General features: G+C 39.7%; 1 protein-coding gene across 6 annotated transcripts in view; it reads right to left on the reverse strand.

Moving 5' to 3' along the window:
• Window positions 1-506: 506 nt before the first annotated feature.
• The window catches only part of MID1 (midline 1), a 318,886-nt gene continuing 293,173 nt past the window's right edge, over window positions 507-26,219 (reverse strand). For all 6 annotated transcript variants that reach the window (XM_074323499.2, XM_074323501.2, XM_019746335.3 and 3 more), the window contains exons 6-10: window positions 22,882-23,009; window positions 17,744-17,887; window positions 7,814-7,975; window positions 6,499-6,706; window positions 507-1,264 (exon numbers count right to left, since the gene is read on the reverse strand). In XM_074323499.2, coding sequence (XP_074179600.1) covers window positions 916-1,264; window positions 6,499-6,706; window positions 7,814-7,975; window positions 17,744-17,887; window positions 22,882-23,009 — 991 coding nt within the window. In that variant the 3' untranslated portion in view covers window positions 507-915. The remainder of the gene's footprint in view (window positions 1,265-6,498; window positions 6,707-7,813; window positions 7,976-17,743; window positions 17,888-22,881; window positions 23,010-26,219) is intronic.

Below are 26,219 nucleotides of genomic sequence, written 5' to 3' on the forward strand. Positions count from 1 at the left end.
TGATGCTGTCATTTGTGACAGAAAATGTTTATTTCCTCAGCACCAGTGACAAAAGAAAAATGATTTGGGTGGGGGGAATAGGATGGCTATAAATGTAATGAAGAAATTTCACAAGCCTAAAGAAACTATTAAAAAGAAGAATGAGAGATTTATATCAGGAAATAGAATCCTACTTCTGATAAAACACAAATCAGCTTGAATTTTGGAATAACCAGTAGGATTCAAAGCGACTATTTTCAATTGCAATCTCATTCTTAATGTTCTCCCAGAATCCTTCGTCCTGGGAAAAGCAGGGTGAAATATGGCCAAAGGTTTCAGAACTTTTCTTTCCAACATTATCCCACTAGCCATCAGAGGGAATTAAAGATTTAGCCATGGCAGATTCCAAGCTCCAAAGTCAATTCTTTCCATTCTTTTTCGCTCTCCATTTGAGTTGATCCAGTAAAAGCTTGTGACATCACAGTTAAAACACCTCAAAATAAACCAGAGTAAGAAAGCCCACTTACTTCCCTACGAGGTTCAAAGCTATGTTTTATTTTTAAAGTAGTTGTATATTCTATTTGCACTGTTACAGACTGTGAAGAAATAACGGCTGCTAACCGTATGGGCCTCTTATTGTGCAAAACCAAAAAATTCCTAAGAGGTGTAATCCTGGTTATGTTTCTTTCATAAATAATCTATAAATTTTCCTGTAAATACAAAAAATTGAAGAAATTATTAAAGTCTGTACTTAACACAAAACACAGTAAAAGGGAGAGCGGGGAAATCGCCCATTTGAGTCCTATCTTAGCTGATTTCCGGACACTTTTTTGGCGAGATTTAATCACACTCTGGAAGCTTGTGCTTTCTCTGTCCCCTAAATGGTGGCCACGACCCTTTCTATTCCCCAGAAAGTAGCTCCACATGGCCAGGTGCTCACGGCAGCTGCTCTGTGCAGTCCAGATGGTCTGGGATGGGAAGACCAGTTATAATGGTCAAACATTTGTTCCACACGGTGAAGGTGGGGCACACAGGCTGCGAGAATGTGATGTCGAAGGTGTAGAGGTGCATGGAGTTCAAAGCATCGTAGAAAGCGATGGAGCCGTTATCATAGTCCAGCAGGATGCCGACGCGCCGGAGGTGCGGGGCTGGCTCGATGGGGATTTCCTTGCTGTTGTGTCTCACCACCCAGTTATTGTGACAGCGGCACAGTGCCCAGGAAGCAGAGTTCTTCCCAATCCACTCATGCTTCGGGGCTGATTTGTAAGCAAGGCCAATGGCATACCTGCAGAAACGAAACAGCAACAACGAAAACAGTGAGCACGTCGTACATGTATGTGAAATCTTTTCTCTGGTCCTCAGGGGTCACAAGAATGTGATCCTCTGTTGTCCTTGTTCATTCTCTTTCACTGAAAGCTTGGCAAGAGCCCTGACACGTGTTCCTTATCTTCTTGCCTTCTAAACATACTCCATGTTTCCCCAAAAATAACACCGGGTCTTACACCATTATTTCCCCACAAATAAGACCGGGTCTTATATTAATTTTTGCTCCCAAAGGTGTATTAGGGCGTATTTTCAGGGGAGGTCTTATTTTTTCATGTACAACAATCTACATTTATTCAAATACAGCCATGTCATCTTCTTCTGAAACATCGTCATAATGTACTAAATGTGTCCATCTGGCTGACCATCTTAACTGGGGCTCGTTTTAAGGGTAGGTCTTATTTTCGGGGAAACACAGCAGCGAGCGGAAAGGAGCCATTGTATTTACCCACATTCCTGTTTTCAGTTCTGACCATTACAAAAGAATTTGAACTTCGTGTTTTGCTGCCTTTTTTACCCTCATGAAGACCACACAATGAATTCTCTAGACCAGTGCCATCCAGTAGAACTTTCTAAATGTTCTTCTCTGTTCAATATGGTAGCTACGAGCCACATGTGGCTACTGGGCACTTGAACTGTGGCTGCTGAGAATAAGACACTGAATTTTAAATTTATTGAATTTTAATGAAGTTAAATTAATTAAATGGCTGCCTGTGGCCCATGGCTACATGAACAGCACCATCTTAGACTTTTTCTTTTGACCTTTGAATTTTTCAGCCGACGCCATGTCTGTCATTCTCTACTTTGCAAAAGGCAAATGTGGAGAATAATTTTCATTTATAGGGTAAGTTCCTTGTCATCCCTCGGCCTGTTTTTTCATCTATACCACAGAGATAACGGCAGCCTCCATCTTTGAGGAGTAAAGGAAAGAATACATGTAAAATTCTGGGCACGAGGCCTGACATGGAATATTCTGTAACTGTTATTTTATTATACTTGCCCAATGACACATTACTAATAAGTAACAGAATCAGAATTTAAACCTAGGATGACTCAAAAGGCCACAAACTGAAACAACACCCTCTAATGCCTTCCCTCACCAGAAATTGTGTAATTCATCACGGCCAAGAGCCCTTCTGATGATATTTCCTACTACACTTTTAAAAGTTCTCCATGTCTTTGAGCAGATAGATATCCTGGTTATTCTAACGTTATTTCAATGTCCTCTCACTGCTCAAAAAAATGTTAAGAATTCTTTCTACAGTTTTCTAAGTTTCTTAATCTCTTTTCACCTCACTAAGGTATGCCTCCATAATATTTGTAGTATAGTATTTCAGTTTTTTAGATAAGCAAAACCCATCATTCTGAATCAAGAGTGAACGATTTAACTTTTTAATGTTATCGCAGAAACTAGTATAACTAGATGTTGACATATGGTACCTTACTGAATTCAGAGAGAAAAACTTCATTGGTCTTTGATAAAACGTGATTCTTTTAAAAATCACATGTTGGGTTTAAAACATAATTAAGAGTATTGTGTTTTAAAAAATGAATATAACATGTCATCATTGAATTAAAAGAGAATGGAATTGATAATCCATTAAGCCCAGTGTGGCAATCTGTCTGCCATCAATTCAGTCTCCCCTCTTCCCTCTCATAAATCCTGCCCTACATCACAGGGAGAATCTGGGGCTGCATTTTCCAGAATCTTCTTTGCATTAGGAGTCTGGGTCAGGTTCCGCCATTGTGATGCCCTTGTGCAAGATCCAGAAGTTCTATGGGGAGGGGAAACACTCTTTTCCAGACAGCACACAGCAGTGGTGAGGTTTGTGGAAGCTTCTGGGTGAGCACCTGGGCACACTTGCCTCTGGGCTGTGGGTAGCCTTCCAGCACCCACAGCTCATCAAGGCTTCGTGGACTGGGGCAGTTGCCTCCCCAACTTGTACTCTCAGCCCTTCCTGGGCTCCAGTGAGCCTCTGGTTCTCTTCCTCCTTGGAGTACCTAGAGTGACTTCTGGTTTTCTGCCGAACCCTAACTGAGACATTTTGGAAAGGGGTTTTGTTTTGCGATTTTAAGTATTTTCCCCATAGATGTTCTCTATGCCCTGGTAGATAATTTGGAACCTGCGTTTGCATCACAAAATAGCTGTATGTCTGTATTGTTTCCTTTTTGTTGCTGCACACCACTTTTATGTTTTATTAAAGAACTTTGACGTTTATTTCCCATTTGAACCTTAACTGAAGCCCCTATGAAGTAGCTGCTGCAGATATGACTGACTTCATTTAGCAAATGGGAAAATACAGAGAAGGTTAAAATTAGGAGCAAAATCCAGGATCTTGCCCCCTTCCCCTTGACTTCTGGCCCAGTAATCTCTGGGTGAACCCATGTTTAGTTAACACAATTTTATAAAATACCAAGTGCACATTAACAGCATTAGAGAGTAAGAAAATAACTACGTGTGTAGTCCATTAAGCAAGGGAAAATACCATTATATTATCATTAATCTGTAAAACTAGGCACATGTTTCTATTGAACTTGAAAGGTGCAGGCAGAAGGTAATGTTCCATTAAGTTACACAGTGAGTCTCAGAGAATTAAAAGAGTATAAAAATTGTGTTCCTCTGAGCAATGTTAACATGCCCATTGCATGGATCATAACATACATGTTAATTTAAAGTCAAGACTATATTTCATGAGAAAATATATGTTGTCATTAGCTGTTGCAAATCAAAGCGTCACAGTCATTTGATCATATGGGTCACTCCTTCCTCGGTAACACCTCTGAGGAAATATTAAGCTACGTTCTACATGAGAATTTTTTCTGAAATTGACAAAATCAGGTTTATGAAAATCCAAAGTGTGGCAATTAATTTAAAAAATTTCCCCCCTCATGGGTTGGTTTTGACATCTGGAGGGTGTTTTCAAGGTAATGTTGATCTGTGTTTATATAACTGGTCTGGTGGAATTTCCCGCACCATTCATCAATGGGAATGAGATCATAACGATCAGGTATCATTTATCATAAATAATTATTAATGGGCTTGTAATTATTTAGACACTGGATTCCATCCCAGATTAATATAACATGTTAATTAACTAGAAATGTTTGCTCTTTTGCACCTGCAAAAATTAATTGTATTTTCCTTTGGGCTTTTATCTTGCCCCAGTGTAGCTAAAAACTGTAAATGCCAGTATGGCCCAGAGCCAAGTAGGGTGGAAGCATTTGTTCTCCATCCTCCAACAGGATTTTAGAACAGGGAAAGGTTCTGGAAAAGGAAATGTGAGGATCACAACAGAAGAAAGCCTACTTGGTTGGCCAATATAGGTACCACTGTTGGGAGAAATGAGATACCCAAACTTGTAATTTCACTTCTGAGATTTCAGTTGACTTGTACCAATACTAAAAGAAATGTAGATGCAATGTATTAGTTAACATAAATTTGAATTGAAACTTTTTTTTTAAATAACTAAGAAGTGTTTTAGCATCCTTATCTCAAAAGGAACACTGCTATAACATTCATCATCCTCAGGTTATACCGTTTTGAGGTGTTTTCTTTTTTTAAAGCAAGGATTAAGCTATCAAGTACACCCCTGTAAGCCCTAAGAGTAATTAGAATGTTTTGAAAATATAGCATGGTGGTTAAGAGCAAGGATCAGCAAACTATAACCCACAGGCTAAATCTGGCCCTCTGCTTATTTTTATAAATGAAGTTTTGTTGGAGCACAGCCGCACCCATTCGCGGATGTATGTATGGTCTATGGCTGCTTTCCTACTCTAAGTAGAGTTGAGTAGTGGCACCAAAAATCATCTGGCCTACAAAACCAGAAATATTGGCTCTCTGGCCCTTTGCAGACAACGTCTGCGGACCCTTGGTTAGGAGCTTGAACCCTGATTGCAGAGTTCCTAACTCCGCTACGTAACCTATGAGCTTTGTGACCTTGTGACCTTGGATGTGTGCTTCAGCCATCCCCTCTGTAAAATGGGATACTAGCTCCTACCTTCGTAGGGTTGTTCAGATGAATAAATGAGTTAACATTTGTAAAATACTTAGACTAGTGCCTGGCGCATAGTTGTGGCTAGATGAGGGCTGGTTAAATGAAAACAAAATAGCTCCCATTTGGAGCAACAGCAAACAGGTATTTGTGAGATAGTTGGCCAGAGCAAGGGGTGCAGTTCGTGGCTGTGCAATAGGCAAGGTCAGCTTTGTGAGGTTAACTTGGCAAGGTAAACTGATTCCAATGTAGACTGCACCCTGACCTTCGTCCTTAGGCTTAGAGAACTCACTGGGCTGCAGTTACTGGACTGGATCTACCAGACCTTTTGAAGTGATTCCCAGTCTATGAGCACTGCTTCTCCCCAGCCCTTTGCTCTCAGCCACTTGCAGCAATTGGCCCAGTCTAGAATCACAAAACATACAGGCAACAGAAATTAGTTTTTTTAAAATGATGACGAATAATATTTTAGAGTAGGTATCGGCAAACTTTTTCTTAAAGGGCCAGAGAGTTAATATCTCAGTTTTGTGGACCATTGGATTCTGTCTTAACTGCTCAGCTCTGCTGTGTGGCTCAAAGGCAGCTATAGACAAGATGGAAAAGAATGGGTGTCGCTCTGTCCCATAAACTCTCACTTACAAAAACAGATAGCCCGCCAGGTTTGGCCCAAGAGCTGGGGTTGGCTGCCCTGTGTTTTAAGGCATGAAAGAGTTGTGTTAGCATACTAGCTCTCCCAGGGATCAGGACTCTTATCATCTTAGCTGCAATTCTTGCCATAAATAAAAAATGGATGGACTTAAAACAAGTTATTTTTCTTATTGACTGAATGGTAGATTAGATGATTGCTTGGCCAATATTCACCCCCTCCTTTCACCTCTGTGGGAGGAATATACTTCCCCACACCACTGGCTTTGGGTTTGGCCATGGGACTAGCCAATGAGAAGTTAGTAGACATGATGCAAGCAGAGCCTTGAGGTGTGCTTACATAATTGGGCTTGTTTGGTGAGCAATAATAAATGGCTGTTGTTTGAAGCCACTGAGTTTTGGGGTGTTTGTTATGCAGGATTACTATAGCAAGAGCTGACTGATAAAGCTTTTCTGCATATTATTCTTCAAGATGGACCCTGGTATGGGTTGATGCTTTGACAAAGTACAGAATGAGATGTGCCTTTCTATAATCGGGACAATAGATATAATTGCCTACCATGTGCTTCCACTTATGACCACTTCCCAGTAATGCCGGCCACTATCAATGAACACGTTTCCAGCTACGCCATAGCTCCCTTGGCTGGTGAAGCGTTCAGGTGTGTGACTCTTTTTGGATGATGACTCATCGCGTTCTACTGTCAAGTTATCATGGGACACCTTTAGCTTTCGATGTGCAGATTTGGGGTCCAGTTTAAATGGTTGGCCTGGAAAAAAGTTTATAAAACAAAAAGAGGAAGAGGAAAAGGATGTTGATTTTAACATGACCAACAATATATATTCAGAATCAGATTTTAAAAACACAGTCATGACATGTCACAAAGTTATATGCTACAGAGTTGACTTCAGTGTGTGCATTTATTCATATTTTTCCTACTTAATGTCCAAAAACGTTTTCTTCTTTACCAGCAGAAACACTGACAAGAGAAATCAGCATAATGATTAAAAGTATGTGTCTTAAACAAGTATATCAGGAGTCAAATAAAGGATTTGGGTTAAATGAGAGTCCTCCTGAAAAACAGTTAATTGTTCCCACTGACTGGCTGGCTACCCTTATAACAAGGCACCATACTGACACAGTCCAATTTGCTTTCTCTTGGGAGGTCTTATGCAAAGAAATGCCATGTTATAGAACATGATATTTCTAGATCAAAAAGATGTAAAGAAAAAAGAAGATAAAACAAAACACATGTGGGAAGGGACAGAGAGAGACGACAGTGCTACAAGACGTGTGTATAAACCAGATCATTCTTTGTTGTGGGGCTGTCCTGCGTACTGTGGGACGTTTCCCATCATGCCTGGCCTCCACCCACTAGCTGCCAGTGGCATCCACCTCAGTTGTGACGACCCGAAATGTCTCCAGACACTGCTAAATGGCCTCCAGGGGGCAGAATCACCCACAATTGAGAACCACAGACCTAGGCAGATGTCAGGAGTAAAATAAAGAACTGAAGAGAGTTATTCATTTGCTAATCGGCTACAGAAAACATTATCTGCCATTTACAGAGCCCCAAGTATGTGTTAGATTTCATATATTGTAATTCTCACAAGCACTCCTCCAGGATTATTTATTCTAAAAATGAGAAGTCTGAAGTGCAGAGAGGTTAATGGTCTCCCGGTCCTTAAGGGGTAGAGTCAGTTTTGGAACCCAGAGGTATCTGATACAAAATCCACTACTCTCCACTGGTTCTGTATTTGCTTTTTGGGGGCTGTCGGCGATGTCTGACAGAAGACAGGAAAGGAAAGGGGGAACAGAGGCAGCTGAAAGGAGAGCAGATGAGAGACGACGGCTGTGCTGAGCTCACAGCACTCACTGTTTGTCTTTAACTTTCCGGGCTCGCTGCTGCGGCTGCCGGCCTGGTTGATGGCCTTGACGACGAAGATGTACTTGGTACCGCTCTGCAGACCGTGCACAGTGTAGTGGTTCTGCTTGATGTTGGGTACGATCATCCAGCTATCAGCCGAGTTACACAGACCTACAACGCAAAGCAGACATGGTGCAGTTCTTTGGCGCAAGCATGGGCAACGTGGACATAATTTTAGGTGCTTTGAACCATAAGTAGAGTGCTTTGTCACCTCTTAGGGAGGCAACCAATAAACTTGAGTGCTTGGTGTCCTGCCTCCAGTAGGAGGTCAATCTGTATTCATTATTAAATATTCGTATGTGTGCTCTACATGGAAAAACCACTTAAAATTCTTATATTGCAAATTCTGTTCAGTCTCTATAGGAGCAGCAAAGGTGGTTCTGTCCGGGATCTGAAGCATGGATTGTGTGCATAATACATTATTAGGTGCTGTAGCGGATGAGAAGAAAGCAGCGAAGTAACCACTGATTCTTCCCCCTACACCCTCACCTCCATTCTCATTATGATAATCATTAAGTTTTGGGGTCTCACCAATTCTGAGACTCACAGGAGGTGAGAAGAGACCTGATTATGTATGAGAAGTTGACCTAACTAGTGTAGATACAGTAGATTGCATTTTTGCCTCTATTTCATCATCCCAACCTGGATCCAGGTCTAAGTGACTTGGCAGTTGCTTCCTCTAAAGAGATGGGATATATTCCCTTATCACATGGCTTTGAATGGCCATGTGACTTGCTTTAGCCAATAGGATGAGGCCAAAATGACAAGGTGCCAGTTGTAAGAGTAGGCATTACAAGGTCTTGAGAGCTCCTGTTGGCACCTTGTGCCTCTGCCATTGCCATGGGGAGAACATTCCCAGCGGGATAAGAGACACAGGGAACAGCTCTACTGCCCAGACAATGCCCAGTAAGTGAAGGAGTGAGACCAGCAGAGACTGGCCAATTCCAAGCCAACTTCAGACAGGAGAGCTAAGAAAATGATCATCGGTGTTGTTTGTGATCCAGTATTAGTATGACTGTAGTTATCCGATTTAGGAGACATATTCCAAAGAGAACCCTGAAACTGTGGCACCCACGGGCAGCTCAGGACCCAGCGTGGGTCTTAGAAAAGCATCAATAGGGATTTTGACCAGCTGCATCACTAGTATGGCTGGTTTCAGAGTAGAGTGGGGCTGCTACTCTGGCTGCATTCTGCAGGATGTGGGTTAGAGAGCAGGCTGAGAATTTATGATGCTTGGAAGAACATGCGGGAAGCCTGTTTTGTTTTGCAGCTGGCTGATGCTGAAAACATCTCTTTGGTATTGGGCTCAACTCTCTTCTCTTACCCATCAATCTCCACTCTAATAGAACCTTTCCCCAGCTCCCTGGTGACTGGGCTGTCATGAAGTTTCCTGACTCTGGTGAATTTCCTTCACCAGTTCTTGGTAGAGGCCGGGCCCTCCACTTCCGGAGCGGCTCTAAACTCACTTCCCCCTCCTTCCCTTTCAGTGGATTTGCAAGTCAAAGGGTTAGTTCTTTTGATCTTGAGGCAACTTATACCTTACCACACTCTCAAGCAGTCCCTTAATCTTTCTTTCCTCTCACCTCTTTGAGAATCTAATAAAACATTTCTGTAGAAAGAAGTTCACATATGCATATCCGTACCAACCCACAAATATTTGCATAGCATTTCAAGGTATTCACACCCCGTGAAGTCTGTCTTTGAATCCTACTAAATACTTTCTCCAACTTTTGAGTTGAACATTGTTCGTAGTAGTCTCACAGTTGATAAGAACTTAAAAGTATTTTGTCAATTGTGAAAATTCACCTCATAATATTTGTATCATCTTGGATGCACAGTATTTTCAGGCACACTTCCGTGAGTCTTTAAAGCATATATGACTCTTAGCTTTCTGTTTTCCTACAAATTCTCACTTCTATGAGACCCAGGAAAACATTCACAAATCGTTTAGTAACATGGGGCTCTCCGTACTACATATCACTTTCGGTAATTTCTCACCTTACCTTCTCCTTGATAATAAACTTGACTTCTGGATAGTGCCACAGCCAAATAGTAGATTGTGATTCAACCAAAGAAGGGTTATTTTGAACTCTGAGCTCTGGGCCTCAAGAATCCTGTAACTCACTTTAGATATTTAATAATATTACAATAGTAATGAAACAAAAGCAATGAGCTTTTCTATCACCTAGGATAATCCACTCGTATTCCTAGATTTGTCAACAAAGATCTAGGAATGAAAACAATAACAGCATTCAGTAGAATCAATGATAATCCGATCAATGTCACTGTGTTTACAGTGTTCCTGTTTAATTGCATATGTTACAGTAAAATGACTATTGTGGTCAAAGAAAGCAAACGTAAAAATGTTTCAATAAACTTTACATCACTGTACAACCCAAAAGCTGGGTTTAATGTGGTGGGGGAATGCTTTCAGCAACATCATAAAGCAGATGTCTGGAATTGCTGCAAACTACAACTTGGCCTCCAATCCAAAGTCTTAACCCAACAAAAAAGACTTAACGTTTCAGGAACATTTTCCAGACAAAAACGGGACCCTGACTATCCTGATTATTTTGAAGAGGTCACTAATTTTTTCCTTGAATATTAAAAGAAAATGTTTATGAAGTAGTAAAATTTCATTGGATGGCTTTACACAAGGACAATCTACTTTCATGAATACTAACAACTATTACTGTTTAGGCTTAACTTTATATTATTACTGTTGCCAGGGTAATAACTGAGGAGTTGATTAAAAATGCCAAGAAAGCAACATCAACCATTTTCTTTTGGGGGCTGGAGTAAGTGGGGTGCCTTGGAGTACATCATTATTGCGTTGCTAATGTTGGTCTTGCGCCAGCACCACTTAACTTCTTGCATATGGCGCCAAGCGCAGACTTTTCTGCCTCGATATCCCACTGTGTCGGGACTATTGACCAGGTTTTATTCATCTCTTTATGAAACACCCACTAACTATCCTGACTGAAACTTCACTTTTCTCCAAATTAGTTTTCAATCATCTCTGAGGGTAGTCCAATGTTCACCTTCTCCAGTTCAGCTTGAAGTATTAAAACAACAATGGAACTTGGAAGATAATTAGTCCATAATGAAACTTAATTTAGTTTTTCAATTTTGTACACTTTTTTCTCGTTCACAATGGGTCAGAAGCATTTCCCTACATAATGCTGCTCATTACAAGATCCTAATTACATTTGGGATTTCATGGCCTTGCATAACAACTGTCATCTTGCCGTAAAACATTATGTATAAAACATTATGCAACATGGACACCCTTTGGAGAGGCTGCACACCAGCTTCTAACATCCTTTGTCTAACAAATTGGCCAGGAGTGAACATTCTTTTCCTTCTTATTTATAAAAAAGTATATGTTTAATAACTTTCATGAATGTTTTCAAAATGACTAAAATAAATGAAATACAGATAACTTCTTTGCCATGAAGGCTTGAAAAAATGAATCTTTGGACTTTTGCTGATAATAAAAGTAGGCTGCTGGGAAAAGGTCCCAATTTAAGATTTTAAATGATGTGTTAAAGGTAGTTTCAGAAAGAAAAACATGAAAAACATTGTAAAATTAAATATATATCTATTTGTTAACAAGAAATTCATTAACATCTATAATCACAAGTGTTAATAAAAATGAAAAATAAAAAATTAGTAATGTCATTAATCTTGCATTTGAATGTATGAATTTGATTATTGGGAACATGTTTATAAGATTAAAAAGCTCTATAGATGTCACGTAATTCTCTCTCACTAAAGTCAGTTGAGGGCAATTAACTAGAATTTATTGTGACAAGTGAAGGAACCATGAACTGGAGACAGTAGATTTCCTAGTGGCATAAGGAGCGACAGCCAGTTTTTGAGCATTTCCTCTTCTAATGTGCAGTAGAGTTAAACTATTAGATCTTGTCCTTCAATATAAGATCTGCAAAGAATATTCCTCTAAATGATAGGACAGATGGACAAACACCATTCAAGGAAGGCCTTTCGCATGAAAACTGTGTAAAATGCTATCCTGTAGACAATCCTGGCAAATTACACAATTGACCTTTATCATACGACAAAAAATATCAGCCTTTACACAATGCAACAGGGTGGGTATAGTCTGTATTTATTTTTGTAAAAATAATAACTTTCAATATCTATGTGCTACCACTATGGCAAACAGAGCTAAAGCCTTTACTTCTGACATCTTAACTCTGTGAGGTTAAAACACTACCTCTTCTTACAGATGAGAAAATAGATTCAGAGGACGTTAAATCATTTGCCCAAAATTATAGAGCTAGTGAAGTCCAAAGTTGGGATTCAAATCCAGGTCTCCCTCAGTCACTACAAATATAGATAATATTTAAGAAGAAAATAATTTGAAAATGCTTGCATCTCAGTTACCTTTTCATCTAAATTCTTTCCTTGTTGCAATTTGATCCTGTAGGTATCAGGACATGACTACATTGGTTTAATGGACATTAAAGAGATGAACAAATCCCGATACTAACAAGCTGATGAGAGCATCCCAGTTAGATGAGCACCTGCAGTTTTACTGTTTTCCATCCATCCTGGGAGAACGGGCCTTTCTGGCACCCGTGCATTAAATAAGGCAAGTCCATAATCTCCATTAAGCCATCTGCATTTATTTTCTTGTAGCAGCCGTTTTCTGAGAACAAAACACCTTCTCTGGAATCAGCCAGCATAAAGCTCTGAGTTCATTATGCTCAACAGTGTTGCTGTAGTTAGATTTCTGTAGGCATGGCTCTTTCTCATCTATTCCATTTTTGCGTCTTGTTTTGGTATTATTTTCCATGCCGACAGCATGGAAGTCAAGTTAGTCACAATTAGCCAGCTGAGAAACTGAAAGTTTCAAGGAATAGATATCTCTCTTTAGTTTTGGGGGTGGGGTGAAGAGCTGGTATTCGTTAGGGTTCTGGCTCCACTTCCTTACTCCTTCCTGTATCCACTCCCTTTGCCATGTAACCTTGTAGGCTCTCTCATTCTAACTGGGCTCACTCATGGACTTGCTTGGCCAATGGCATGTCAGCTAACATGACAAAGACAGGGGCTTAAAAAGCACGTGTGCAACGGGGCCTGCCCTTCCACCTTCACCTCTGCGGTCACCAGAACGTGCTTGCGCTTGATCGCAGGAGAGAGCTGTGTAGCAGTTGAGTTGCCCCAGTTATCAGCCTGATGTGTGAGGGAGCCTACTCAAGACCAGCAGGACCTCCTAGCAGACCCCGAGCTGATTCCACACGCACGAGCAATAAATATGTATTGTTCTATGTTACTTAGGTTCTGTGGTTGTTGGCTATTTGGCAAAAGCCAACCAATACAGGGCCCACCGGTCCTGTCCAAATGCCCATGATAATTTGATTCAAGAAATTTCAGGAGAGAGATAACCATATATGGTGGAAACACGCTTGGGTGGCCCCCATGATTCCCACTCCATACTGGTCATAACTTTGTGTAATCCCCTTTCTTTGAGTGTACAGGACCTCTAACAGAATATGGCAAAGGGCAAAAGTCTCATTACCTTTATCTTTCCTGTGATATTACATTATATGGCAAAAGTGAAGGGAGTATGCAGGTATAACTAAGTTCCCTAATCAGTTGACTTTGAGTTAATCAAAAGGGAGATTATTCTGGGTGGGTCTGACCTAATCGAATGAGCCCTTTAAAGGAGGGTTTAGAGGTGAAAGACTTGAAGAGTAAGCTGCCATGAATTTCACAACTATAATGAAATAAATTTTGACAGCAACCTGAGGGAGCTAGGAAGTGGATTCTTCATAAATTGGCCATCCAGATGAAAATGTGGCCCAGCCAATACCTTAACTTCAGCCTTATGGACCCTAAGAAGAGGACCCAGTTAAACTGCTCAAAATCCTGACCCTTGGAAACTGAAATAATAAATGGGTATTGTTTTAAGCGGCTAAGTTTTGGGAAATTTCCTACACAGCAACTGATAAAATTTTTTCCTGAATCAAGCAAAAATAATTTCAGAGAAACATAACATTCCTTATGTGGGCCAAGAAGCTTCCTTTAGGTATAAAATGACTCTAAATGTTTCTTTTTCTGATTACATTATTTACTCATCAACAGATGTTGCTTCTTTCAATCCTCTGTGTTTTCAGAAACCTCTGTTTTTTTTTAGTCTGACGCAATGCTTATTGATCCCAGTTCACTTTTTGCAATGAATCATCCCTCCATTTTTTCTACCTGCTCTTCTCAGACCTTCATGCTCTCCTTTCCTCTGCCTTGGAATTTCTGACCATCTTTTGAATTTCATCTTTTGCAAATGAATGTTTGATAAAATCTGGTTCAGTTTATCCAATATGCTAGAAATATCCATCCCACAACATTGAGGTAGTAATTCCTTAAGTGAAGCAAAAATAAATTATACTTGCTTCTTTTTGTTGTATTTTTCCTTCCATGCTATATAGCATAGTACTGTGTGGGTTAGTATGTTCAATTATATTCTCAGTATTTAGAGTGTAATCATGTAAATGCGATTTGTTTAACCCTGCTTTAAATCAGGGTTTCTCAACCTCAGCACTAGTGACATTTTGGGGCAGATAATTCTGTTTTGTGTGTGTGTGTGTGGGATGTTCCTGTGCACTGTGGGATATTTCCCATCATCCCTAGTATCTACCCACTAAATGCTAGTAGCACCTCCTCCCCTAGGTTTTGAGAACCAAAAATGTCCACAGACATGATCAAATATTCTCTGGGGGCAAAATTGCTCTCAATTGAGAAAGAGTGACTATTTAGTATGATATTAGTGATTATAATTTGTATTTCAGCTTTGTGGTGAAGCATAATCTTTCTAGACTTTAATTTCATGTTAAGTTTATGGCATATGTATCCTAGATCTGTGAAATATAAGCTCATACACCTGAAAAAATGCATTTAAAAATCATGTCACATCTCTGAAGGGCAATTTGGCAATGTCAACCAAAATTAAAGTGCAAATAATCTCTGTCCTAACAATTCCATCTCCAGAGATCAATTTATAGATGTAATTCCCCATGTGTGAAATGAGAGTCATTCAAGTATATTAACTGAGGCATAGTGTATAAGGGCCAAAGACTGGAAACAAACTAAATACACATCAATAGAAGATGAGATAAATAAATTAGGGTACATTTTTACAATAGGATACTATGCTGCCTCAAAAAGGAATGAAGTAGTTCTTCATTTGTGCTAAAATAGAACAGTCTCTTGGTACAATATTTTGTGAAAAAAGGCAATGTAAAGAACTGTGCACGGCAATGCTACCTTTTGTGTTCCTAAAAATGTATATATGTGTGTGTGAGTGTATGTGTATCCTTGACTATAAATAGACTGTGTCAGGAAAGGTGCAGGAGAAATGGAATTGGTGCAGTGGGTAACTCTGGACCCTAGGTGGCTGGTATATTAAAAACATCCAATTTTCACTATACATTTTATATATCATTAGTGTTCATGCATTACTTACTAAGATGAAAGATTTCAGAGAATTACTACTTCTTCATGAGTTGTAGCAGGGCATGTAGAACTGGGGTAAGGAATGATACCAGAAGAATCCAAAATCCTGGAAGGAGGGCGAAATGATGCCTAACCATGGCTATCCCTTTGCGTCTCAGACTTGCCCCCTAAAGCACTTCAAATATCTGAGGACAGTAATGATGTTTCCTGGAAATATGGGCCAGAGGTAGAGAAGGCTTTCTGGAATTATCTTCTCCTTTCCTTCTCCATTCTAGTGCCATTTGCAGGTCCTGGCTATCTTGGCCTCTGTCAGTGACTACAAATCTCCTGGTTCATGTTTCTGCTTCTAGTCTTGCCCTGTACTACTCCATCCTCCACAGTACCGCCCGAGTCGGCTTCTAATTGTACATCTGGTCACACTACTGCTCTGCATGACTCCCAAGCCCACAGGGTAAAATCCAAACATGGTGTGGCCTGGGTGGACCTCCGTGGTCTAGCTCATCTGTGGGTTAGGATTAAGTGACTGATGATTAAGAACATGTGCCTTCTTGAACCAGAATGGGTTTGTATTTCTCTACCTTCATTTCTCACTGTCTCCCCTTCCTCACTCAACTCTCCAGCCAGGATTAACTAGATGAGATCTCCCAATATGCCCTACCATGTTGTCTCTAGAGGTTTGCTTACGATGACACAGCTGTGTGGTGCTATCCCTTTAACTTGCTGATATTTACCCACTCTCTTTCAAGACTTACTTTAATCATCACTTACCCCAAGACCTTTTTGTTGCACCCACCATTTCTGGCCCCCCTCTATATTTCCTACCTACTCAGGCAGCTTACCAAAGCTGTTCTCAACGTTTCATTTTTTTTCCTCCTTTCACTCCAAAATTACACGTTCTTGGAAAATGGTGAGATTTTAATAAAAGTTTCCAAGGCAGGGCAATTAGGGAGTAGAAGGGCAGGGGTTTAGGGAGGGGAAGCTGGGAAAAGGGGATATAAGGAAGGCAGGGGAAACCATTTGTTGGTATGGGTCATTTAAACTTTAGTTGCTTAGAAGCGGGGTCTTTCTGCACCTTTCTTTTAATTAATCCCAAATCAAATTTCTATTTTAAGTATCACATGCCTTAGATTTACTTGTGCTAGGAAAGAACAGTGTAGTTAAGAGATAAAAGGTTAATACAATAAAAGTGCATTAAGTTGATACGGATTTATTTAAAACATTTCTTTGTTGAGTGACTGTTATTCTATTCTGTTCTACTTTGACATATTTTTATTTGCTAAATAAGTTTCAAACTTGCTTCCTTGAAAAGCCATTTAATCTGGTCCTGTGCCATTTACTCAACTGAATTTAAAGAACTCTATGGATAGGGAGGAGTGCTTTCTCTGTTACCATCTCTCTAGACAGATACTGCTGCTATGTGAGATCATCGAATTGTCTCCGATACCAAATAGCTCATGGGCCCCAGTGAGAGAGGGATCTCTCTGTTTCAAGTAAGGTCTGAAATTGTTCCCCGACAGGGGCCAATTACTAACATTCTAAATGATGGGCCTGCTCATCTCCGAACGGAACCATGTATTTGGTGTTCTTTGTCTATTCATTTTATTAATCCTTTTTTAAAAAAATTGAAATAACACCCAGAAAAGTACAGAAAATTAAATGTATGACACAATGACTAAACCATGTAACTCCCACCCAAAAAGTGTTAACCCCACGAACCACCATATACTTCTTCCCATTGGTGCCACTCCCTGGCCATCTCAGAGGTACCCATCATCCTGACTTTTACTTATAGTTTTCACACCTATGTATGCATCTCTAAATGAAACAGTTTATTTTTATCTTTAAGTTATGAATATATAAATGGACTCATACAGTATACGGTGGTACCTCGGTTTTTGAACGTCTCCATTGACGAACATTTTGACTTACGAACACCATTAATTTTATGGATCTATGGTATCATTAGATAGTAAAATTCATGCTAAATTTGCAGTTTTAGGGGTTGATTTTAAACGTCTGGAATGGATTAATCCATTTTGTATTACTTTCTACGGGGAAACTGTGCCTGTTTTCGAACAGTTCAGAACTCGAACGGTCTTCTGGAACGGATTACATTAGAAAACCGAGGTACCACGGTATATTCTCTTGTTTCTGGCTTTTATCTCTTAGCAGTATTTGTAAGATTCGTGTCTCTGGTTTGCTAGAGATCATTCATTTTCATCATTATTTGGCCAGTTATTTTTACTAGTATAGTACAAGTAAGTATTATTATCTTCTTGGTTAGAAAGGACAAACCAATAAATATTACACATTCTTTCCTTCCTTGTCTTCTCTGATGTTTAAATTCAGACATGCCATCTGAAAACAGTCACCAGACAGAGAAATCGATAGGGGTGCCATACTCACTAACAACATTGGCTTGTCCGGTGAATATGGTGTACTGGAGCTCGTAGGACACCACGCTGAATTCATCATCGGAGGTCCAGTGGACAGTGATGGTGTCATAGGAAGCCGTGCAGAGCTCTTCTCTAATTGTGGGAGGGTTGGGAGCTGTGGGCATCAAGAATGTTCATCAACGAAGAAGCAGACACCTCTGGCATACATTTCAGAGATGTCTGACAGTCAAAGCAGGCCTTTCTAAACAGGTCCATGAGGACTACTATCCTAGAGGTGGTGATCCCAACCCAAACAACATTTGGTTGGCTTGTTATCACTGTGATTTTTGACGGGTAGTGTGACTTCAGCCTGCGAGTACGGACTTATCTCTATTTATCCTGAAAGCATATTTAGGAGGTTAAACAAACAGTACTCTCTCTTCCATGAAAGAAAACATGTTAAACAAAAAATAAACAAGATAAACTTTTGTAATTTCATCCACATTGGGGGGATGGCAAACCTTTTAGGTAAACGGCTAGATGGTAAATATTTTGGGCTTTGTGGGCTCTGTTGCAACGACTTAACTCTGCTTTTGCATCATGAAAGCAGCCAGAGACAATTTGTACTCAAATGGACATGGCCAGGTTCCAGTCAAACCATATTTATGAAAACAAGTGAGGGCTAGATTTGGCCTGTGAGCCAAAGTTTGCCAACCTCTGAGCTACATGATGCCACATACTTTTATATTTGAAATTGTACCCAATTGGAAAAATACTGAAGCTTTTTTTATCCCATGACAAATCAGCCAAATAACTGTTTGAAAATTTTCTTTCATTAGATGTTTTGGTGCCTTATAAAAAATATTAGTGGGGCCTTATTTTCTTCTCATATTTCAATTTATAGGTAATATTTCAAATTAAGAACATGATTAACAATCCATCATATCTAAGAAGTACATTTTCCTTCCCCAAAGAAAACATGATTCCTTGGCATTTGGTTAACTTTATTGCTGGAGAAGGTTGCTGTTTTATGTCTTGAACACATTCAGGAGCAGAGAAGTCTAAATCCTACGAAAATAATGATTTTAAGTTGACTTCTACTGGATTGATTTCAGTAACTGGTTTTATGAGTAGAGTTTGTGAGCAAGAAAAAGATGAAGCAGTGATTGCTTTGCACTAGCAATAATATTTTAGATCAGAGGTTGGCAAACTATGGCTACGGGCCAAATCTGGCCCACTGCCTGTTTTTGTAAATAAAGTTTTATTGGAATACAGCCAGGCTCATTTATTTATGTATTGTCTATGACTGCTTTTGCGCAACAGCAGAGTTGAGTGGTTGTGACCATATGTCCTGCACAGCCTAAAAATTCACCATCTGGCCCTTTAAAGTCAAAGTTTCCCGACCCCTGATTTAGAGAATCGATCCAGGCCTTCATTTCCACTCTCTGCACACCAGAACCTAACTTCAAGAGAAGAAACAAACCTGCGTTCTACAGGTTAGTAGCAACCTTTGCCTACACTATTGCAGAGCTCTTTCCTGCTCTAAACTTTGATTAGGATTCATGAGTCCTAACCAAACCCACAGAGGGGGAAAGTTTATGAAAATGGTAAACTTAAAACTGATTATTTTAGTATTCTTCACTTTGTTACCTGAAGACATATATGCAGGACAAATATCATACAAAGGAAGTAACTTTTATGTCTGCTGTATAAGGTCAATTAGCCCCACTTTGTCTATTGGTTATTGAATAGCTATATGTGGCAGGCACGGCATTAAAGTTGCGCATTACAATAGGGGGTGCTCTACAGAGCCTTTAGAGCATTCTTTCTGGAATATGTATTTATACGTCTGTCTCCCAAAGTAGCCACATGCAAGATTTAGTGTCATGTGCTGACTTGGATGTGGATGAATCAGTGACACCAATCAGGAGATGCATTCCACGGGGGAGGCCCAGCTGCTTCGTAAAACATGCTTATTTTCTGTGTGGTCCCTGTTAGTGTGGGGTCATCCCTGCATAGATCAGTGGAGAAATACTTATTCTCCCATAATCTAAATAGTTCGTTGAATTATTTCTCCATCAATCATTGTGGAAAGATTGTGTTCTTTCTGCATTGCAATATATTATTAAATATAAAGAAAACTTATGTTCAAATTAGGCAAGTAGCTGAGAGACACATGGCAGTAGCTGCAATCAGGGAAGAAATGTCACCTCTCCAGGTTATTAATTTGACATACCACTTAGAGACATGTCATAGGGGGGAAAAATCTTGTTTTTACAGCCAGGCAGGCTAACCCTGTTTTGATTATAAACCCAATGGGTTTGTCCTGAAAAGTCAATACACAATTTACTGTAAATGAGAACAGCAGCATGCTGCCAATTTCAATATTCATGGAATCAGTACCAGAATTGTTATTTTCTTGCCTCTATCATAAATAGGACACACAAATTGGTGGTCTAATACTCCACAAACACTTCATTTCCTGCTTACAAATGTCTGATAAACTATTTGGACTTGGCAGTATCAGCCAAGCATCGTATGTTATGGCCACGATCGATGTTATGTCTAGAAATGGGTCAAATTTGTATTTGAAGTTGACAGCTAAGAAGGCATAATAGCAGGTACCCCATATGGTCTATAGTTTGGCATAAACAGCCATCGGGATGATGTATGGTGTTCACATTACTAGTCAGTGCAAACTACTTTCACAATTTCCCCTTTATTCAGTACTTAACATTCACATGGAGATTAGAATGGACATACATCATCGAAATACCATTCAACAATTATTGGGAAATAGGGAGGACATATTCTTGTCAACAAGACACCAATTTTGTACAGAATGGCCATGTGCCCCGTCAAACATTTTTATCAGTCTTTTCTGCCCTTGGGCTTGACCTTGTGACATGGATCTGGCCCACAGGACACAAGTGGAAGATTGCTAGATGGGTCTTTGGAGCAAGCCTTTTGTTTCCCTGATAAACAAAGACAAACTTGGCTGACAGCTTTCTGTCATCATTTCCCCTCTGCCCCTCTCTTTTTGTCTATAACTAGAGTGTAATGTTTGCAGGTGGAGCAGTCAGGTTGTGATCACGTGGCCAAAAGGCAACACAGTGAATATGGCAGAGTAGAAAAAGAGAAAGCGCCTGGGGTCTGAGGTCATCGCTGACCCATTGCCCACGCCTGGATCACATGCCTCTGTTCTCCTGATTCATGAATGAATACTCCTTGATGGGTTTAGTCACTGCTAATTGGGTTTTCTGTTGTTGCAACCATTCTCATTCCCAAATGATATAAAGAAGAAGATTTTTAATAGGATACCATCATGAAAAACAGTTTAGTCGGAGAAAGTCTAGACCTGCACTGTCTAATACAGTAGCCACAAACTACATGTGGCTTTTTAAATTTCAAAGACATTTAATTAAAGTTAAATAAAAATAAAAACTCACTAGCCACATTTCAAGTTTTCTATAGCTGTATGTGGCTAGCAGCTACCATATGGGGAGTACAGATATAGAATGTTTGTATCATCACAGAAAGTGCTAGTGGATTGTGTTAATTTAGATAAATCTCAGAGTCAAAAGCTTAAAAAGGGAGGGCAGTATATTCATAAATATTTGAAACTAAGTTTGGTTCTTTATGGTAAGTGCTTTGTGAGTCGATTTCTTTCTTCCTTAATACTGTTTTCCCCGAAAATAAGACCTAGCCTGACAATCAGCGCTAATGTGTCTTTTGGAGCAAAAATTAATATAAGACCCGGTCTTACTTTACTATAATATAAGAACCAGTCTTTATAACATAATATAATACCGGGTCTTATATTAATTTTTGCTCCAAAAGACGCATTAGAGCTGATGGTCCGGCTAGGTCTTATTTTCAGGGAAACATGGTAGGAGTTGTATGGCTTGGAAGAAGAATTACATAAGATAAGTTTGTGGGATGACTTGCCTCTCGTTAATACAGAAAGGCTAAAAACAGTATCTTGGGTCCTTGTAAAGAAAATAACTGAGCTTCTGGGTATACAGTGCTCCTTGAATATAGAACTCCTTACTTTCGTATCCACAAACTGTAAAAATAAACATCACACAATGCTCCCTCTCTCCTGCTCCACCTTTGCCAACCACTTTCCCACAAACACACACACACAAAGAATTTGAGTTGAGAAGCTGATGCTGTGCTCAGTTAGGGCTGTGGTCTCTTGAGGACTACATGTCCTAAGTTCAGTGCACATCTGGCTTCCCTGTATATATGGAGACTTCCTGAATCCATAGGCACCAGTGGCTTTGGCTACCACAAATAAGGTCATTGAAACAGTCCATATTCTACCAGCAAATCATTTTAGTTCCCACTTTAGAGGATATTAGCAAAGAAAAATTTGGAAGTATGGTTAGAAACAGGAGTAGCCTGAGGTTTCTTTTATCGTTGTTGTTTGTTAAGCTTGGAGCCCACCCACCCCCAAAAAAAAAAAAAAAAAAGCCTATCAAAAAGCAGAAGATTGAAACATGGCACCGGGAATTCAAATGTGATTTTGGGGATGTTTGCCATGGTGACCTTTGCCAAAATGAAATTCAGTCTTTTACTAGAAAGAGCAGAGGTCTTTGGAGGCTGTACAGATCTGAGCTTGGGTCTGTACTTCTGCCACTCCCTAGCTATCTGACCTCTAGTAAGATGGATGACCTCCATTATTTACAAACTGAGGATTATAATACTTTACCTCAGTTTGATGTTGTGAAGATTAAACAAGGTTACAAATACAGATAGCTGGAGCAAGGTACACACCACGTCCAAGTTAGCTGCCATTGTTTTCTCTGCCAAGGCACTGTGAGACTCAGATGCTTTGGTGACATGAAATGGAAAAGAGCCACGCTACCCTATGTATCTCTTTGATGGCCAACAGAGCTATTATTTGTGTTACCCACATTCTGAGAGTGAGGGAAATAGTGGAAGTATGCTTTTAATGATCCAGATTCTCTTTTTTCCTGTGACCCCAATTTAGTTTTGGACTTACTTTGGTTGAAGAAAAAGAGTACCAAAAAATATTTTCAGGAATATTAGACTCCATTCCTAAATCAAAAGCCTACATCTCTGGCTTTTAGCAAATTGATCTGGTGGCAAAGTATTTGTACAACTGAATATACACAATAGCAAAGGAAACACAAAAGACAATACCTGTAAGATAATCCAGACATTCTAGCAATTTCTTCTCTCGGGAAAAATCTAAGGCAAAAGTATCAAATGTGTCGTTGAGGTTGATTTCAGGAATTAGGACCTGGGATGAAGCAGTTGCCATGGAGACTCTGTAATTTAAACAAAACAACTTTTTAGAAATGTCAAGATGGCTTTCACTATACCTGCATAGGAATGAAAAAATACGAAGAAAACAAGTATCATCAAAAAAATCAGTGCTGTTTTTCCACACGAGTTTAAAAAGAATGTCAGAATAGCACAACTCAGCAACACAATGCAAATGAATTCAAGCTTAAAGAAAAGGCAAAGGGATTGGAAAAAACAGCAGAATGGCTTCCCCCTTCCTTTTTACTATCGGAAAAAAATTCCCCACGGAGGTGAAAGAATATTCATATTTCATGTTGCTGTGTATTTAACAGCCTGGCCCCATCACATCTAACCCAAGCGAGAAGCACATAGCTTCAGGCGTTTCTTCACACATCTGTCTGGGAAACTGTTTGTTCCTTTCAGACTCGACCCTGCTCCACTTCAAAGAGGACTCTCCAAAACTTCGAACTGCATAAAAGGCAAAGTGAAGATGAAAAAAGAATGTTTCCAGATATTGGATTAGTTTAATCAATTACTAACCTCTCTCTAAAATAAACATTAAAAAAAGAGTTGTGTCTGGCTCGTTTTCATTCTCCTCGTATTCATTTTCTTACACCATATTCCCAGCAGATGCCATGGAAAATATTCATGAGCTTTCTCACAAATCCTCCCAATGGATGCACCATTTCTCCTCTTCATTTAGGGTTGCTAGCTAGAGTTGTCATTTATAAACCATAAAGCAAGGTACTGGTAAGGATCAAGCTCCTGCTAGAGACTCTCAAATTGATTTGAAAAGTTCAGTTATTAATAGCAGATCATTTTGACTAATTAAAAAATGCAAGTAATTCTCTTAAAAACAAGAAAATTGTGGCATGATGCAAACCACTTCTGAAGATATCAAACTAGGCTAGACTCGTAATCTTGTTGATTTTGGTATTTTGTTAAGTTCAGTACACACTAGCAAGGCTCTACGATGTGTCCGGTACTGAGTAGGGCACTGGGAATTTTTGAGCAAGGAAACAACTTTGAAATGATTTAGCTCTAAATCTAGTTACTTATTTTCTAGTTAAGGGCATTGATGCCCATTTATACAAGGCCACAAAGCTAGCTGGCAGCTACGAGGAGGAGAATGCTAGCTCTGCACGCTTCCATTCAATTTAGAAAAATGTCAAACCTGGTTATGCCAAGAGATATATCTCCCCTTGCACTTCTTAGGGCTCTGAAAACTTCCGATTTTATAAAGATAATCTATCGTGGCTACAAAAATTACCCTTGTGGGTATATCTATACAATGGAATATTATTCATCCATGAAAAGGAATGAAGCACTGAAGACACATGCTACGTGAATGAACCTTGAATGCCTTATGCTATGTGAAAGAAGACAGACATAAAAGGCCACACATTTTATGATCTATTTGTAGGAACTGCCCAGAATAGGCAAATTCCTAGAGACAAAAAACAGACTGGAGCTCGGGGACGGGGCAATGGAGAGTGACTGCATAATGGGTACAGGGTGATGAAAATCTTTTGGAACTAGACAGAGGTAGTAATCGCACAAAATTGTGAGTGTGCTGAATGCCACTGAGTTGTACACATTAAAATGGTTAACTTTATGTTATGCAAATTTTACCTCAATAAAAAACTTACACCTGTGACATGCTCAAAATCCTTAAAGTTTCTATAATGGCCATTTCTGGCGCATTTTCAGTGCTGTATAGAAAAGAAAGTAGAGAGGATAATTAATAGTATAATAATCGGAATGATATTAGGATCTATAGATTAAAGTTTCAAGAGGCATAAAGTCTGGAAAGAAACGTTTCAAGTGTTTGAATGAGAGTGGAGAATCTCAATTCACCATCTGACCCTTCCCCAAGAAACAATGAATAGAAGAGTTGTGATTCTGTTGGCTAACTATTGCACCCCAAGGAATTGCGCTAATTATCGTGACTAACAACTGCTAATTTAAACCAATGGATTAAGGGATGGTTGCTAGGCATTTTTCACAGATGGTGAAATTGTACTTTAAAAATGCTTTCCTTATGACCCATAAATACAACAACTCCTTAAAACTCAGAAAGATCCTAGGATTATTCAACAAATATTTACTAAACCCTTAAAGTATGCCATGTACTGAAGAGTCTAAAATATTTTCATCAACGCAGAAAAGTTAAAAGAAATGCTATAGCGCCATGTGAATGCCTCAAATGAAAATTTCAAAGTGAAACTCCAGTAAATTCTGTTCCATGACGTCCAGTAGGAGAATTGCAATGAGTTACTCTGGAACAGGCGCATAATTTTCGATTGCATGTCTTTGCCGTGCCCACGGCACAGACGATCTCGATTGCTCTGAACAGATAAGCTTGCTTTAGCACTTCCTGTTTAGTGGCAGAAGACTGTTCAGGCTCATCCAAAATAGACTGAATTCCCAAGTTTCTCCTGATTCAATGGTCCACCAACAATTAAATAAAACATGCGTTAGTCAAATGACACTGTTAAAAATGCCTGCCATTTTGATGGCGAGAACTTTGGAGTGGGAATGGAAAGGACGAAAGTGCCTAAGCCTGGGAGGCAAAGACTGACAGCAAGACTCTTTGGAGATTACTGCAGTTTTTAACACCAACACGTTTTTTGACAGAAAGATATTTATCTTTGGCTACAATTTCAAATTTTTAATTGGAGTGACAGGCAAGGGGAGATCGGCCAAATTCAACATTTTAGGCCATGTTTTTATTCTCCAAATCCTTGTTACCCATCTTCTGGCCTTTCAGATAAATTGCCAAAATCCACCTGGGCCGTCAGTGTCATGACACCTTCTCAATTCCTTGCCTTCACACTCATACCTGTGCTCTGTGTGTGTGTGTGTGTGTGTGTGTGTGTGTGTGTGTGTGTGTGTATTAAGCTCTTAACATATCGGGCAAATAAGGGCATTGTGTCCCAGCTTGATGCTCAAGAGGGTGGACTGCACATTACTCCCTCTTTCTGTTTCTAGTTTGACGTCCCTAATCTCCACGACAGTTGCTAGCAGCAAATGAGTTCAGTTTTCCAGAAAGTGGATTAAGTCTAGAGCTGCACTGCTCACAGGGTTTCTGCCAAACAGCCAACCCTTCCCGCCTAATATCCTCCCCCCATGCCTGACCCCTGACAATGGCACTTAAATGGGACTCTCAGGTGGGCAGTATATAGTGCACATCACCATGGGGGAACATGGTGAGGTCTCACAGAAACACGACG

The sequence above is a fragment of the Rhinolophus sinicus genome, chromosome 18 (assembly GCF_057876585.1).
Source record: "Rhinolophus sinicus isolate RSI-liver-muscle chromosome 18, RSI-T2T, whole genome shotgun sequence".
NCBI classification, from domain to species: Eukaryota; Metazoa; Chordata; class Mammalia; order Chiroptera; family Rhinolophidae; genus Rhinolophus; species Rhinolophus sinicus.